This window comes from Perna viridis, chromosome 6 (genome assembly GCF_037379345.1).
Source record: "Perna viridis isolate PV_CMFRI_1.1 ecotype Kerala chromosome 6, ASM3737934v1, whole genome shotgun sequence".
Taxonomy (NCBI): Eukaryota; Metazoa; Mollusca; class Bivalvia; order Mytilida; family Mytilidae; genus Perna; species Perna viridis.
This window is the reverse complement of record NC_142450.1, coordinates 34,317,972-34,335,872: the sequence shown is the minus strand read 5'-3', so window position 1 is coordinate 34,335,872 and position 17,901 is coordinate 34,317,972. Positions and strand designations below refer to the sequence as shown.

General features: G+C 31.0%; 1 protein-coding gene across 2 annotated transcripts; it reads right to left on the bottom strand.

Annotated features, from left to right (window-relative positions):
* Positions 1 to 5,506: 5,506 nt before the first annotated feature.
* On the bottom strand, positions 5,507 to 17,880 carry LOC148614668 (aldo-keto reductase family 1 member B1-like). 2 transcript variants are annotated; one of them, XM_088588927.1, is made up of 12 exons: positions 16,829 to 17,880; positions 14,734 to 15,239; positions 12,437 to 12,604; positions 11,876 to 11,992; positions 11,424 to 11,504; positions 10,869 to 10,985; positions 10,269 to 10,387; positions 9,216 to 9,291; positions 7,581 to 7,664; positions 6,555 to 6,637; positions 6,074 to 6,124; positions 5,507 to 5,640 (listed from the first exon to the last, which is right to left on the bottom strand). In XM_088588927.1, the coding sequence occupies exons 2-12, from the start codon at positions 14,818 to 14,820 to the stop codon at positions 5,568 to 5,570; spliced, it is 1,056 nt and encodes a 351-aa protein (XP_088445053.1). In that variant the 5' UTR covers positions 14,821 to 15,239; positions 16,829 to 17,880; the 3' UTR covers positions 5,507 to 5,567. The 2 variants fall into 2 exon arrangements, with proteins under 2 accessions (XP_088445053.1, XP_088445055.1); XM_088588929.1 differs by lacking the exon at positions 6,074 to 6,124 and having other exon boundaries at positions 14,734 to 17,880.
* Positions 17,881 to 17,901: the final 21 nt, after the last annotated feature.

Sequence of the window (17,901 nt, the reverse complement as noted above, 5' to 3'; positions counted from 1 at the left end):
TAAACCACTTCCTAAGTAACACATGTGCACTTTATACTGCAAACTTTATACATCATATTATCAAAATTATAAATGCTCTCATTATGAAAAATATGTATATACTGACACTCAAGTATAATAATACAATAAAAGCTATTCTCATGAAATTTGGCAGAAATGCTTCTGATGCTACACAATGAAGATATACAGAGTGTCATTCAAAATAGATAAGTCATTCAGATTTAACAGATTAGGGGTTATATAATTCATGAATGTAGGCAACTTTGAAATTGTGTGACATTTTTAAACAGCTTTTGTAAAATACCTCATCAACTTTTGTCATGTACATGAAATGACTTAAAACATAGTAAACAAATAAAATTGACTAGATATGATCCAAATATTTTCATTTGACCTAAAAATAAGCATTTCACATCAAGTTTTATATGCCAAACCATTGAAATTATACAAGTATTCATTATGAAATACTGACACTCGAGTATAATTAAGACTGTAAAATTGACATTTCTTTGTTTAATGCATTGAAACCTGGCAGAAACGCTTCCTATATCATACGTTTAAAAGGGGGGTAAGGTTTGTTTAGTATTTGAAAGGGGGTATTTTTGTGATTTGAAAAGGGATCAGTTCTATTTGTCCAATATAAATTTGCCTTTTGCCGGCCCACATTTAGAGATAAATAATGATTGGTCCCTAAGATGGCAGAATATTATCTTTTGATGTTCCATAGCGCGTTATTCACTCCATTTTATCTGGACCGAGAAAAAATAATTAACGTGCAGACGTAGATGTATAACTTTCCTTTCGGTATTATTTTAAACCTAATTTTAATTTGTTTTACTTATTGATATTTCATTCCAGTTGGATCATATACAGAGGGTGGAAGGAACGACCCTTAAGTTTTCGTAGATTTTTTTTTAAAACTAGAATTAATAGAAAGAAAAATCTTTAAGTACATTATTTTTGAGTGGAAATAGACCAGGTAGCACAACAAGAAGTACACATTTTCTTTAATATGGCCTAGATATATTAGTCGCAACACTTTTTGTAAATCACAGTCTGTGTGATTTTTTTTTCAATTTAATATTTTAAACACCACAATCTGACATCTATATTATCATACTTGGATTGATTGAATATAAAATGGCCTAATATATCTTTTTAAAATGAAGAATATTTCGTAAACATTTCGCTGTGTTTCCTTATCGATATGATCCAAATTATAGTACGTGTATTAAACTACTGAATTAGAAGTACCTGCAGAATAATCAAATCTATTTTCGTAGTTACTGAAAGTAAAATCTCAACACAAACATATTTAGCATTGAAATGAGAGTGTGGAACCAACTGATTAATCCCTTTCAAACATCCATTTGCTTTATACATCTATCACCTTACAATATTTGTTTCCAGTATCAGACTATCTGCAGTTCGAGTATTGATGACATGGAAAGAATATTGCTACTAATACTACAAATTAACACTTGCTAAAATTTACAACAATATGTTCCCATTTTATTTACCTTCTTGACTTTACAGCTGATCTGATCTAAAAGAAAAAACACGGTTTAGCTAGATCCTCTAATTTTAGTTTCCGCTACATAGATGGCGTATTATGGTTAGTTTCGGGATTTGGTACATCGTATCAACCCCAAAAAAACATAAGGACACCATAGACACTGTGAAGTCAGTCTCATATCTTGACCTACACTATTGACCAAACTTTACAAAAACGTGATGACTTTTTATTCAAAACTGGCAAATTTCCTTTCATCTGTGGCAACATCCCTTCAAAACCTGCGTATGCAGTGTTCATATCACAACTCATACGTTATGCCAGAGCTTGCCGAAACTACGAGGACTTTGTATCGCGCCAGAATTCTAACAAATAGGCTTCTGGAACCGGGTTTTGTTGCTACAAGATTGAAGTAATCACTACAGAAGTTTCATGCTCGTCATTATGAACTCGTCATTCGTTACGGTGTATCCATCTGCGCCATGAAAACTGATGTATTCAACGTATCATAGTTTTTTCTTTCCTAGTTTGTCTATCCCGGATTTGACTTTTTATGAGCAATTCGGCGGATGTTACTTGAAAAGCAGAGGACAGTTACCCTACCGGTGCACCTGGTCCATGCTCCCAGTTTTTAGTGGAGTTTTGAGTTGTTCATTTGCTTATGTTACTTTGTACGTATGATTTTAGTCACTTTATGTTCTTTGTTGTGTATGTCTGTTTTGCATGTCTGGTCTTTGTCCCTGTATTACGACAAACGCGATGACCTTCATTCCCTATTGCCATTTCTCCTTTCATCTGTGGCAACGTCACTTCAGCACCTGCGTATGGAGTTTTAATATCACAATTCATGCGTAATGCCAAGCTTGCCGTAACTGCACACACTGTTTGTATCGCTTTAGCTTCTTTCAATAAGGCTTCTGGAACAAAGTTATGCTGCTTCAAAGTCATCACTACAGACGTTTGTTTTATGGTCGTCGTCATGAACTGATATGTGGTTAAGGTGAATCCATCTGCACCATAAACTGATTTGTCCAACGTGTCATAGTTTTATTTTCCTCTTTCGTTTATCCTTGACCTGACTTTATATGATCTGCTCGGTGTTGGTAGCTGGAAAAGTAGCAGGCGCATAGCCTGCCGTTGCACCTGGGCAATGCTCTCAATTTTAGTGCTGTCCGAGTTGCTCATTTACTTTTCGTACTTTGTACTTTTAGTTATTTAATGTTATTTGTTGTATGTATCTGTTTTCCATGTCTGATCTTTATCCCTAGATTATATCCTTTTGATTTCCGATAGAATCTTGGTTCCCTTGATTAGTCTTTCCCTTCAAAATTTAAAATGTCAGATAAAGAAAAAATAAGTAAAAGTTTTATGCTCTTAATTGTACATGTACAGATTCCTGTCAGAGTATCCAAACGTGAAGAAAAAAATTCCCATGGAAATTGTATTCCATATTCTAAAATTTCTACCTATTTGACTAGAAACAACACACTAAACTGAAAATGAATGTGTTTGTTCCTGAACGTAACAGAAAGGAAAACACACCCATGCACGCCCGCCTTTAAAATCAGTAACAGAATTTTATACACTATGCCATCGACCCAAAATGTGATTGTTGAATGGTATGGTGCAGTAACAGTCTAAAGATAAATATTATTAGTGGTTGTAAAAAAAATAGTGGTCATTGACCAATAACGCTGAAAACGGCCCATTAAGTTTTCACGACTTTCCAGTTTTATAAATGCTAAAAAAACAGTCCATTGAAAAAGGCTATTTAAGGGAAACAAGATTCAAACAAAAATCAAAATAAAATATTGCAAGGAAAAAGACAATACAAGGAAAATAGATGCACATGACAAAGGACATGAAGTAAGCAAAGAAACACGCACAAAGAAACAGAAGTAAAATGAGCAACATAGACTCGACTAAAAACTGGGATCATGAACCAATACACTGGTAGATTAAAATCTAGAATTCCTGTAAAAATGTTGAAGAAAGCTGATTTGAACTAATTTTGTGCATTTTACAAGGTTCTAGCCCACAAAATGGATCTAAAGGAAGCCAAAACAATCATTTCATATAATTTTATACGAACCTTTAAAATTTGCAATTTGTTATGATGCTATTGTCTTTAGTTTTTATACATAATGTTAGTCAACTTTCGTTTTGTTTTATTTTCGTTTTTGCTTTTGTTTATTGTTTTGTGTTTTTCTATTAGTTTGTATATAAAATACCTGCCTGAGTTTTTCAATCAGATATCTCTTACAATCGAAATAAGTATGTCAATACAAGTATTGTGTCTATACTTGTCCCATGCGAACAGAGTTCAACATACTCTTCTCTTACTATGCTGCACTCCACGAAGTTCTTTATTTTTATTACTGGAAGCTTCTTTTTAATTTTTAAATATTTTGTGTTAAATACTTAATCACAATCAAAATTTAAAGCAGTATCAAGCTTAATTTTTATATCAATATTTGCCTCATCTGTTCAGGAATCCACTTCTACGTTCTACAAAGCATTGTTTCCGTGTAATATCTTTATCGATAGTTAGCTAAATGTCATGAAATGTTGATATATTGTTACTTGATGTAAGAAGAATCTTGCTACATATCTATAAACCAGTTGATTACATTATGGATACATTTGCCAGGTTAATACAACATCACACTCTGCATTATTAATCTTGCAAGTCCATTATGTTTTTTGTTTAACAAGTTATAATGAATTATTATAATTTTTCGGACGGTCATTATGACTTCCAAAGAGTAGTTTATGTTACAGCATAAGGTAAACAAAAACAGATGTTATTTCAATTATCTTGTATAATTTCCCGTTGACATGATGTAGAAATAAACTAAAAATTATTTAGCCACTTTGGTTTTGAACTGAGTACATGCATTTAGAGAGGGTCTTTTTACATGTTGACTTATAAAACAATCAATATTTTTACACTGGTTAATAAATGTAAGAAATGTATTTTTCTTCATGGAAGACGAAGTCCTCGTAATCAGTGCGATTTTAACCTTTGATCTTAAAAGCATGGAGAGTCTGATTTCAGTCTGACAGGAAGTTGACTTGTAATTCCAAGGGTAGTACTTAGCAAGGGTTGTTTTTGTTTCATATTTTTAACAACATTAAATGCTTATAGCTTGCGTCATAAAGTTTTGTAAATCATGAAGATGAATAAGTTCTAGTTTATTACAACTTTAAAAGGTATTATTCTTTTTATAATATCAATATATTCAACTTCCTTCATTTGGGCTATTGTTAGAAACCTTGGATATATAACTGGTCCATAATGGAAAACACATTTATTAATACTATTTAATTAAGAAATGAGACCACTGGTCCTTATCGTTCTGAAAAGGGGATAAAACAATTGATATAAAAGGAGTATTTCCCCCCTAATTCACAATTGTTTTAGACAGGAAAAAATTGCGGTATTAAAATGGCATCATGTTTTAGCGTCCTTAGACAATTTTGTTTCCAGATTATAACATATGTAGAACTGTATGTTTCTTTTCTTTAAATTATACATGTTGCCATGCCACAAAAAGAGGGTTGTTGCTGATTTTAGGGGATACAACTTGAACCATTTAGGAATTGTCCAAAACAACCATTTTCATAATATCTGGACATTAGCTTGACTATAAGGGGATTAATCTCTTAAAGGAAATTGTACCCCATGCAATCCATCATGGGAAGGTTGATTTTGAAGGCAAATGGCTGTTTTCAAGACAGATTATTCTAAGTTTAACTTCCTCCTTTGACATGGGCTAACGCTTGTCACTCTGTGTCCACACTCGATCAATAGAAATAAAGAATAAAAGTTTTTGACAAGAATAAAAATGGTCACAAATATTTGTCCCAACCTGTATCAGCTTTGTAGAAGAATCCATCCATACAGTGGCACAAATCGCGTGTTGACGAGCTTGTGGGCGAATTCTTTTTATATTATTAGACATATCTAGAAAAAAAACGATAAAAAGAACGGATTCTTCGAGAATATAATAAAGATGATTAAACATGATTGTATGTCTGACTTGTACAATCTTTAGGGTCGATTACATCGTGTGTTTTCTTTAGTATCACAAGCTGGAAATGGACTCTGAGGATGGTTTCTCAAGCTAAAATATAGACAGCAATGAATTACTGAATATTTATAATCTATGAAACATGAATTACGATATCTTGTTTTAAACAGTTTTAGTAAATGGTTTCTTATCAAGTATGTATCTTTAAAAAATAATACGGTTTGGTGTAGGTAAGGATTGTTTATACCGGACAATGAAAGATTGTGTTAAATGCAACCAATTTATTTTGTGAATTTCAAAAAAAAACTCTTTTATGAAGCAATAGTACTGAAAAAAAGAAGTTAGCTTACTGTGTTAATATATGCATTAACATATTCTTATAACAAGGTTGGTTCATCTTCACTACCAAACAAATTTTAAAAATACGTTAACGATTGCTCAATCAATATTTAATAATCGGAAAATATCGACATTAACATTATAATTATCATTATTACTATTATTACTATAATTCAAATGTACAAACCTAAAACTAACAAGTGAGTCACGAAAATGAAGTAGCAAAACAGTGTATTGCCTAAAAGAATCGAATAAGGAAAGAAAAACTGGTGAATAAGGAACTATGTATCAATCTAGAGATAAGAGAGGAACATACAAGTTGGCATAATTATTCTACATAAAAAACAGGAACTTCTATTCGAAAGGAGAAGGTTGAATACTAGTATTGCAAAATAGAATATGATTAAAGCCTTGAGATCGTAGAACCGTTTAAAGGATATGTTAACTTAAACATATGTAGTTGCTGTCTCGTCATCACAATATACACAAGACGAAACAAATCATTAAAAATTGTCTAACCGAAATGTTCCTTTATAAAGAAAGAGAAAAGACAAACGAGAAACGACTACATTAGACGTAATTAATTTGAGCACGTACAAACGAATCCACCATTGCTTCATTATTCCGTCGTATCATTCATCTTGCACGATTTTTGTAACAATACTTACAAAGGGTAGTAAAATATTCTTCGGTTTTGGTTAAGTTGGGATAATCTGACCAAATCTGAGTCTGTAAGATGGAAGTCTAAAATCTGTAACAGATTATGAACTGTTGCTCTACATAATTTGAACAATTTCAAGCATTAGGTATGTGCAAACCTCTGAAGCAAATGATTGAAAGTTGTCTACGCATAAAATCACATTAACATGACATCAATGGAAATGACAGGTAAAATATAACAGTATGACATGGAGACATAAAGCTTAAAAGTCAACTGATAAAATATAACAGTATGACATGGAGACATAAGGTTAAAAGTCAACTGATAAAACTAGCACTTTTATGAATAGCCCATCTAAAATTTAAGCTGTCGGTTGTGATTCATGGTGCAGAAACACCCACATAATGAACTAAGCTTTTTCGATCAACATATGTCATGGTTTCATGAAGCGATAGTCCTTTGTACTTTTTACAAAACAGTACATTCATCTCCCACTAAATTTACCAAACCCAACCAAAGCAAGAATAATAACTGTAGCAAAATGCCAATTCCATACACAATTTTGGTAAGTTTTATTTCGAAAGTACATCAACGGAATGATAAACTGAGACTAGTTATGTGGTCTGTAACTGTTTCTACCTTAGAAATAAAAGTGAATTCGGTTTTTGTTTTTCTATTTTTGACATGTATGAGTTACTTCCTTTCTGACTATTATAAAGACTGCTACTGAAGGTTTGTTTATTTGGCTTTCCGGTACGGTTTATTTGCTATGGAAGAGCTAGACAAAAATAAATGAAAACTGAATGTCCCAAAGTTTGTACAGATGGACATTTTCAAATAAATTTTAGATTATTACAGTGATCATCTTTTCAGAGATCACCAGAATCTTTTCTACCCTTCTTGTATTGTATTAGTGAAATCCCTGGATTATTTTTTCTTACAATTTCAATCAAACATGCAAACAAAAATATGCATTAGAACCAAACCATTAGAAAAAAAAAATACGAACCACAAATTCGTTAATTATTTTTACCTTTAGATTTTCCTTCATTCTGTTGATGTTCGAACTTTTCGGAATAACGCCTATTCCCCGCTGGATATGATGGCGTAAGAGAATCTAAATATAGCTATAGCTGTAAGTTGACTATTACAAGTTAAGTTAACGATCGATGACATTTTCTCATAAATAAAGCTAGTATTGCCTTGTTAATGTACATGAAATATTGAAAATAACTTCACTTTAACAGCCATCAATATAGAAACATATGGCAAGCCAAAGTGGACCAAAATGTCTATTTATAAATATTTATAATTGGATTATAAATATTTATAATTCATTTATTGATATTTATCATTCATTTATAAATATTTATAATGATGATATTATTTATAAATATTTATAAATGAATTATAAATATTCATAATTGTCTTGTATTTATAAATATTTAAAATTCATTTATAAATATTTAAAATTCATTTATAAATATTTAAAATTCATTTATAAATATTTAAAATTCATTTATAAATATTTATGATTCATTTATACATATTTATGGTTCATTTATTAATATTTTTAAATCATTTATATATATTTATAAATATTTATGATTCAATTATATATATGTATAAATTCAAGACAATTATAAATATTTATAATTCATTTATAACTATTTATAATTTATGAATATTTATAATTCAATTAAAAATATTTATAATTTATGAATATTTATGATTTATAATATTTATAAATAGGTATTTTTGTCCACTTTAGATTATATAATAAATGTTTATAATAGATCGATAATTATTTATAATTCACTTATAATTTTTTATAATTTATTTATGAATATTTATTATTTAGCTATAATATTTATAATTTATTAATAAATATTTATAATTCAATTATAAATATTTATAATTCAATTATAAATATTTATAATTCAATCATAAATATTTATGATTATTTATAAATATTTAAAAAAAGGTATTTTGTCCACTTTGGAATGTATTATAAATATTTATAATTCATTTATAAATATTTATAATTCATTTATAAGTATTTATAATTCATTTATAAATATTTATAATTCATTTATAAATATTTATAATTGCCATATTTATAAATATTTGTAATTCAATTATAAATATTAATAAATGGTTAATAAGTATTTATAATTGAATTATAAATAATTATAATTGAATTATAAATATTTTGTCCACTTTGGCTTACCATAGATACAAGCAAATGAATTAAAAGTTTTTGGAGCGTAAATATAGTATAGACCATTTGAGTTTTATTAAATTTTTAAACAGACAAAATTAGAATATTCAAAAATTAAAACTGCATTAAGCTTTTATTGATAATCTTAGGTCTGTTGATATGAAATTCGGAAAATATAACCTGAGTTCCATATATAGTATAGAATAGGATTTAGAGTAGAAAAGTTAAAAGATAACTTATAAAACTGAAACGGACTATAGTATTTAGCTTTAATAAATGCACCTGTGAGTAAATGTAGAGTAAATGCAATATAACATACATTTTACTTTCTGAAGACAAAATTCAGCTTTTTTTTAAACAATTACCACTATAATACAATGTATTAATGCGTCTGCTTTAAAATCCTTATAAAACAAAAGACAATTGACAATGGATTTTATATTGTACCTGTGCAGGTGAGCGGTTGTACTGTGCGGCCAATTCTAAAACAATTGGATCGGTTAAAATCTCACCGTCTTTGTAACTATAAAATACATATCAATCTTACAGTGCATAAAACACAGGCAAAGGATTTATCATTTGGTTAAAAATAAATGACGAAATGTTTTATATAAAGTTGATAAAGCGTACAACATTTAATATATGTATATAGATTGAGCAGTTTAGCGAATAGAGTCGTCACATTCGGATATATATATAAATATATATATATATATATCTATATATATATATATATATAACGTCTCCGAATGTGACGACTCTATTCGCTAAACTGCTCCATCGGATCAAATTGATACAGGGAAGGTATATAAACGCATCGAAAGGTCTGAAAAATTCCCAACGACGTTAGAACTGTCAAAGTTGAGATGCAAATTTTTGGTCGTTCCATCTGCGGGACTTGAACTCGTACCGCTGTGACATCTATGGCAACACAGCCTTTACAAAGTCCAGCACCCTAGACCACTCGGTCAGCTATGCTATACAAAAATATAGCTTTCGCTGGCCGGGTCATTCCTCCGCGTAGGATTAAGCTAAGGCTGTACATTAGTACACGATGTATGGTAGAACGGGACAGTTCATTTAGATGTTATTATATAGTACAGAGGATCAAATTAATGATGCATGTCACAACAAATCAACATTATACAAACGTCTCAGAACAAAATAGTTGTTATGTAGGATAGGGTATCGAATTAACTATACATGTCGCAACATTTCAATATTAAACATAATTTTCAAAATGTGACGAATCCATTAGCTACACGGCTCTACCGGATCAAATTGATCTAGGGGAAATAACATAAGCATAGAAAGATCTGAAAAATTCCCAACAATGTAAGAACTGCCAAATTTGCAAAGCAATTTTTTAATCGTTCCCACCGCGGGACTCGAACTCGTACCGCTATATATATAAACGTCTCAAAATGTGACAATTCTACTCACTACACTGGTCCATCCACTGATTCTTTGTACTCATATTTTGCTTTCCTTATTACTTACTAAGGTTGATATTTTGAGAGTCCTGGGGATCCCAGAGGTGCAAACGCCATGACAAATATTTCGTTTTGTTGACACAGTTTTACCATCTCATTTTCTTGTAAATATGCATGTACTTCTGTCTGTTAAGAAAGGTAGTTCAGACTTTATGTCATTAGACAATAGCAAAGAGAAAAGGAAGAAAATATCGACAACATTTGTTTATTTATTCTTTAGTCTATTTTGTTTTCGCTATTCTGGTATAATCAGTCATGAAAATGTATGTCTATGATAGGGAACATGCCTTCCATTGATTTCTGCGTACATAAAAAAGTCCAATGATATATGAATACAATAACCATTTTTTCTTAAAAAATGACTGTAAAAATGGCTTTCTTTATTAATAACACCATAGAATTGATACAGTACAATACGAGATTATATTGCATGCAGACGTTTGGTGGACTTCTTTGGTATAATATTGGAACATATATGGTATAGCGCTATTGTTCAATCATTTGAATATATGTGAAAAACCTTTCGCGGGTAAATGATAAGAAATGGTTCGGTAGATGTGATGTGCGACCTTTTAACGATGTTCTATTTATGTCGACTTAACCATACCTGAACAGCTGCTGGACGTATTTTGCAGCAATGTAACAAATTGGTCAGTTGAGACAGGTTGAAATTTGATACTCCAAGAGATTTAGCCATGCCTTTGCTAACAACAGCTTCTAATTCCTGTTTAATGGAAAATAATCTTTAAAGTGGTGTGTGTTGTTTTTTTCTTTTGTTTTATTTTGCTTGCTTTGTATTGTACTACATTGTGTGTGTGGGTTTTTTTTCCCATAAATATTGATTTCAATTTAACCAAGTCTCGTGTCAATAGGCATTCCATTCCAAAATTGTTAATCACAATTTACATCCCCATGTTACGTTAACAACATTTAAAATAGACGATGAAAATAGAAAGAATGTTAACAGATAGAATCATGATTATTTCCTACCTTCCATACTGTTACGTTAACAACATTTAAAATAGACGATGAAAATAGAAAGAATGTTAACAGATAGAATCATGAATATTTCCTACCTTCCATACTGTTTCGTTAACAACATTTAAAATAGACGATGAAAATAGAAAGAATGTTAACAGATAGAATCATGATTATTTCCTACCTTCCATACTGTTTCGTGATTGCATATTCCATTTAAATGAGCATCAAGCTTTGTGTGGTCGTTGCATTTCCAGGCGCCTTTCTAATAAAATAGTAAAGTAAGACCATTCTAGCAAATTTTGTGATGAGTACATATTCAAATTAACTTGCATCTGTTTAAGATTTATTTTTGAAGAGTTTTCAAAACCCGAATATTGTATGTTATCTTATGGGTTTTCCTCTAATGTTCAACATCGTTGGTGGTGTTTTCCTCAAATTAATCAAGTGCCTGGAATTATTTGGAGACTACAAATTGGTGAAACATGTTTCACAAAAGCTTTCTCTGAAAATTCACATAGTGAAGTACAATATATCAAAAGAACAAAGCGATTTCACCTTAAATAATGATTTTATGCTTTGGTTCCTGAATTTTATTAGTTTGTTCTATAAACAACAAAATTATAACAAAAATACCTTGAATTGAACAGGAAAATGTAACATACACATATCGACATACTCCAGCTTTAGAATATTTAGAAACTGGTTTATCGAAGATTCTATGTCACCACACACTTCGTAGCAAGGTGCTATCTGGATAAATAAAAATCTGATTTTTTTAATTCTCAGAAACGAAAACAAAATGAAACAATATGTTAATAGTGCTACATTGCTTTGCTTTGAATTGCTATCTTTTCAGTCGTATCGAACACCATACATGTATTAATGATAGGAATCGATTTCACCTAATTGCGACAATCAGTGTATCATATGACAAACGTGAACCTTAATTCTATACACATTCCAAGAAATATTTTATTGAGAGACTGCATGTACTTTTCCATATTTGTGGTTAAACATTTGTGAAATAAATCTGAAAATTACTTTCTAGACTTGATAACTGTTTAGTACAATTATTTAGTGAAGCCAGTGTAGTCATTTTGGTTAATTAAAGATAACTCCATTTGAGCTCAACAGGTCTTTTTTAAAATCTGGATATGAAATCAGTCTTGATCTGTTTTGAAAATTACTTCTTACCTTACCCGTGATAAACAATTCTTCTCTTTTCACTTTTCCGGTTAAAATTGATTTCTGAAGACACTCACCGACCTCCACATGATTCGTATAGAACTCTGATGTATCAAAATGACGATAGCCAACATCGATAGCATTAGAAAGAGTCTCCACAGTTTCTGTAGGTGGGATCTATTCAAAATAAATATGTTTATGTTCAGTCTCGTAATTTGGGTATTCTGCATTGAATTGATGTGGAGATTTTTTATCCGCAAAAAATATGACAGCCATTATTTAAAATAGAACATAAGGGTCAGGAGGAAGTTGTTTCGCATATATCTCCATAACCGTTCGATTAAGAAATATTCTGACGGGCTAAAAGTGTTAAAGATTAATCAAGGGAACCAAGTTTTTAGGGACAAAGGCCAGATATGCAAAACATTAAAACACAACAAAGAACATAAAGTAACTAAAATTATACATACAAAGTAACAAAAATAAATAAGCAACTTGGACTCCACTAAAAACTGGGAGCCTGGACCAGGTGCACAGGTAGGGTAAACGTCCTCTATTTTTCTAGGAACACCCGAGCCTGATGATCGAGATATGCGTTTGGTAATACTGATAAATTATGTTGAGCCATGTAGGAGCCATGCTGTAATCGCAAATCACCAACAAGTTATAAAATAATGATTATAAAGGTATTTTCAGATTTGAAGTTTTGAATATTTTTTTTAGTTAAGATGTGTTTCTTTCTGTAGACATCGAGAAACAGGCGTGACCATTCTTTCCCTGAAATATACAAAGTGTTGGTTGTAATGAGACAGACAAGTGAAAACGAGACAAGTGAATTTCCGTCCTTTACTACTTCATTTGAATCGTCGGATAATTTTGGTAGGATTAAATAGAGAAAAATTCACTATGACATGTTGTCATTTGTTAGGACACTTTAATCTCAAAATCCCAAAATGGCCCGAAATACGTTTAATTCTGCATTCAGATGGTTCATACGAAAGCTAAGATTCTACATAAATATGTTTGTATATGCAAATCTTGTTTGAAGGACGCTTGTACATTACAGGTTAAATGGAAGAAAATATGAAATTCCAAACATTCCCCCTTGTTTACGAAAACTCATTAATGTCACCTTGAAACAGTAAAAGAAATTTGACTATAAGGAGCTGATATGGCGAAAACATCGACATTTTTTACATCAATTATATGCTAAAAATTATTTTTATATTTTTATAAATAGAAAAACGGCTGTATTTAAGTCTGTCCTACTCATAAAAAAAACTGTGTTGTCTTTAAACATCAGGTGAATTTCAAATTACAGGACCATTTTTCTTGCCATACTTTTATAGTTAAAATTGCTTTCAGTGTTTTCTTTACTGAACTTGAAAGAATAATCAAAGGAACAAAGGTTATAGCGGTAATCAAAAGAATGTAATCCAGGGACAAAGACCGATTACGGAAAACAGACATACATAACCAAGAACATGAAGTAAATAAAATCATACATACAAAGTAACAAAAGCAAATGAGCAACTCGCTCGGACTCCACTTAAAACTGGGAGCATGGAACAGGTGCACCAGTAGGGTAAGCGTCTCCTGCTTTTCTAGAAACACCCGCCGAGTTGCTCATAAAATGTCAAGTCCGGGGTACACAAACGAGGATAGGAAAACTATGACACGTTGAATACATCAGTTTTCAAGGCGATGATGGATACAACGTAACGAATGACGAGTTCATAATGACGACCATAAAACTTCTGTAGTGATTACTTCAATCTTGTAGCAACAAGCTCTGGCATAACGCATGAGTTGTGATATGAACACTCCATACGAAGGTGTTGAAGGGATGTTGCCACATATGAAAGATAGAAAGATTGAAGATCGCTTTAAGTTATTATAAAAAAAACGGACAAAATGTGTTAAAGGTGTGGCACATGAGTGAAAAAAAATACTGAGATTTTATTGCATTGACCAAGTACCTGATAACCCACAGAGCTTACCAAAGAGCTTGAAAATTTGCCTTTTTAAGATATTGATAGGTCAAATTTATGGAAAATTTACGTCGCAGATGCATCAGGATAACTCTTCTTTTGTATACTAGATGTATTTAATATATTTGAGGCAAAAAAAATCATAAAAACGATGTGCCACCCATTGGTCGATTCTTCGATTCTTACACAAAATGGTACTTGATAATATTTGTTTATTTTAAATTCAAATGACAAATGGTTAATGTGTATAATATTAGAAAAATTAATTTTGAAGAAATGTTTTTTTTAGATGTTCAATTATTGAAAGGTACTCACCCTTGATGTTCCCAATGCTATAACCGGCATTTTGTTACCATTTTTAAGAATCACATTTTCATTTTCAACTCTGTTTGAGGCCATCATCAAACAATGCAACGACAATAAAATCAACAATTTCAAAAGTAACGTTAATCTGTTTGTATATAGTGATAGTGATCATGCTCTGCATTTAATATATTGAGGTTCTTAACCTTTACATAATCATGAGTCCAATGTTGATATTATTATTCAAGAACATCCTTTTAATTTGAATAATTGCTTATTTAAAAGTATACAGGTTGACACATGTCACAAAAACATAAATTCCTGCTTTATATTCATCATTCTTGCTAACGTAGAAACAGCCTTCTAGTAAATGAGGTGTTCTGACTTCAGTCTAATTATCATTTCATTCCATCGAATTATATCTTCCAGATCTTTATAGACCAATGAACTCTTCGGTCATATATGGACCTATAATTTAAGCTTTCCACAGCTCCGAATTAGATTGTGATTAAATAACACTATAAGAATAAAGTTGAAAAAATAATTCTGTCCGTATATCCGTTATTCGTAGACACCTTTGCCTGCTCCAAATTTTCTTTTTAAAAATGCTAAGATGAATGACTGAAAGAACTAAACTGATTTTTTTTTAATGAAACCCATAGATATATTTACAAATGCAACTTGGCTTTGTTTATCACTTTAGTGCATCGGACACCTGCATATAAAAATATATTAATTTTACACGCTTGAGTTTAGTTGGAAGAGTCTAAATCAATATGAATTTGGGTGTTGATAGTTTTTTGACAGACAAATTGATTGCTAGATATTTACATATATGGGTGTATCTTTTTTTTCAGTCAACAATTTTAAATTATAAATTTACATTTACAATTATGAGCAATATAAGCATTAGTGCAAATGCATTCTAGATTGTTAATCATTGTAAGTTATCGGTTACCTGTACAGTCGGCTAATCGGTTGCTCGGAAAATTAGCGCCAGTTGTTAGAAGAAAAGTTTACAGTTTAATTTTCCTATTCAAAAAGTGTGTACCTCGCAAAGTTTCTTTATTTTGCACTTGTTATTAACATCACAATCATTAGAAAGCAACAAAAATGTTAATGGAAATGGTCATTATTTATCTCTGGGGTGGACAGGCAAAATTTTTCAAAGATACATATATTATAGAAGTATTTCATATATTTAATGTTCGTACACGTATTTCCACAGAACTACTCCATGTTTAAAATTGCATGCATTCTCATACTCTAGTCTGCATATAAAATCCCGTCATAGGTATATTAAATGGTTCTTTCATACCCCATTCTGGACATGGTATCCCTCATGTACCCCTTCATACTCCAGTCGGTATATAGAACGTACCCAGATTATGTAATATACATTTTTACTCTAGTCTATATAAAATCACTCTTTGTGTATGTAAAATGCACCCCGTTAATCAACTTTGCGTATAAAATTTCTTTCTGTGTATTCTATATGTTACATTTTGCTTCAGTCTGAATATCAAATTAAAGCCTGATCAATCTAGTTGGAATTTTGTACTTCAGTTTGCATATCGAAATGCTCCCTGTGTATTATCAATGCAATTGCCGCCTTACTGCTTATTAAACCACTTCCTAAGTAACATATCTGCACTTTATACTGCAAACTTTATACATCATATTATCAAAATTATAAATGCTCTCATTATGAAAAATATGTATATACTGACACTCAGGTATAATATGACAGTAAAAGCTATTCTCATGAAGTTTGGCAGAAATGCTTCTGATGATATGCAATGAAGATATACAGAGTGTCATTCAAAATAGATAAGTCATTCAGATTTAACAGATTAGGGGTTGTAAAATTCATGAATGTAGGCAACTTTGAAATTTTGTGACATTTTCAAACAGCTTTTGTAAAATACCTAATGAACTTTTGTCATGTAAATGAAATGACTTATAACATATACTCCAAGTCACCTCAGATTGTTTGCGTTTTTTTGCGTTTATTTTTGTAAATACTCGACGGTTCCTTTCAAAAACTTGCCATTTTATTCATGTCGTTCTGTACTACGATTCCCTTACAATTATTTTTCGTTCTTACCTCCGAGATTGAAAAAATTCAAAATTTATTTTTCCTACGAGAATTTTGCATTGAATGTATTGTTTATCCGCCATCTTGTTTCTATGGATATTTTGAAATGTTCCCTATTATCTCACAATTGAAGAGGTGAAATAACATGATTTCCCGCCATATTTCTGGTTCCCTGCTAATTGATTACTTTATGTGGTAAGACTCTTATTAAGTACCAGTTGTAGCATTTTCATTCGGAACTTCTGGTTTTGTCTTTTACTAAAGGTAAAGAGCAGAAATATGGCGGGAAATCACTACTTTTATACTGGTTAATAAATGTATTAAGAAATGTATCTCTCTTCATAGAAGATGAAGTCCTCGTAATCAGTGCGATTTTAACCTTTGATCGTAAAAGCACAGGGAGCCTGATTTCAGTCTAACATAAAGTTGACTTGTAATTCCAATGGTAATACTTAGCAAGTGTTGTTTTTGTTTCGTATTTTAACAACATTAAATGATTATAATTTGCGTCATAAAGATGAATAAATTCTAGTTTATTAGAAACTTTGGATATATAACTGGTCCATAATGGAAAACACATTAATTAATAATATCTAATTAAAAATGGGACCACTGGTCCTTATCGTTCTGAAAAGGGGATAAAACAATTGATATAAAAGGAGTATTTCCCCCCTAATTCACAATTTTTTTAGACTGGAAAAATTGCGGTATTATAATGGCATCATGCTTTTAGCTTCCTTAGACAATTTTGTTTCCATATAATAACTTGTGTAGAGCTGTATGTATTTTGTTTTAATTATACATGTTGCCATGCCACAAAAAGAAGATTGTTGCTGATTTGAAGGGGTGTCACTTGAATCATTTAGTAATTGTCCAAAACAACCATTTTCATAATATCTGGACATTAGCTTGACTATAAGGGGATTAATCTCTTAAAGGAAATTGTACCCCATGCAATCCATTACGGGAAGGTTGGGATTGATTTTGAAGGAAAATGGCTGTTTTCAATACAGATTATTCTAATTTTAACTTTTTCCTTTGGCATGAGTTAACACTTGCCACTCTGTGTCCACACTCGATCA

What these genes read in the sequence shown, in the direction of transcription:
- LOC148614668 (XM_088588927.1), bottom strand. Translation starts at nt 14,820, where the DNA reads ATGATGGCCTCAAACAGAGTTGAAAATGAAAATGTGATTCTTAAAAAT. An exon ending in CTCTCAAAATATCAACCTTA is followed by an intron (nt 9,292 to 10,268) that starts GTAAGTAATAAG and finishes TGTATTTTATAG; the next exon opens with TTACAAAGACGGTGAGATTT. An exon ending in GAATGAAGGAAAATCTAAAG is followed by an intron (nt 6,638 to 7,580) that starts GTAAAAATAATT and finishes AATCTGTTACAG; the next exon opens with ATTTTAGACTTCCATCTTAC.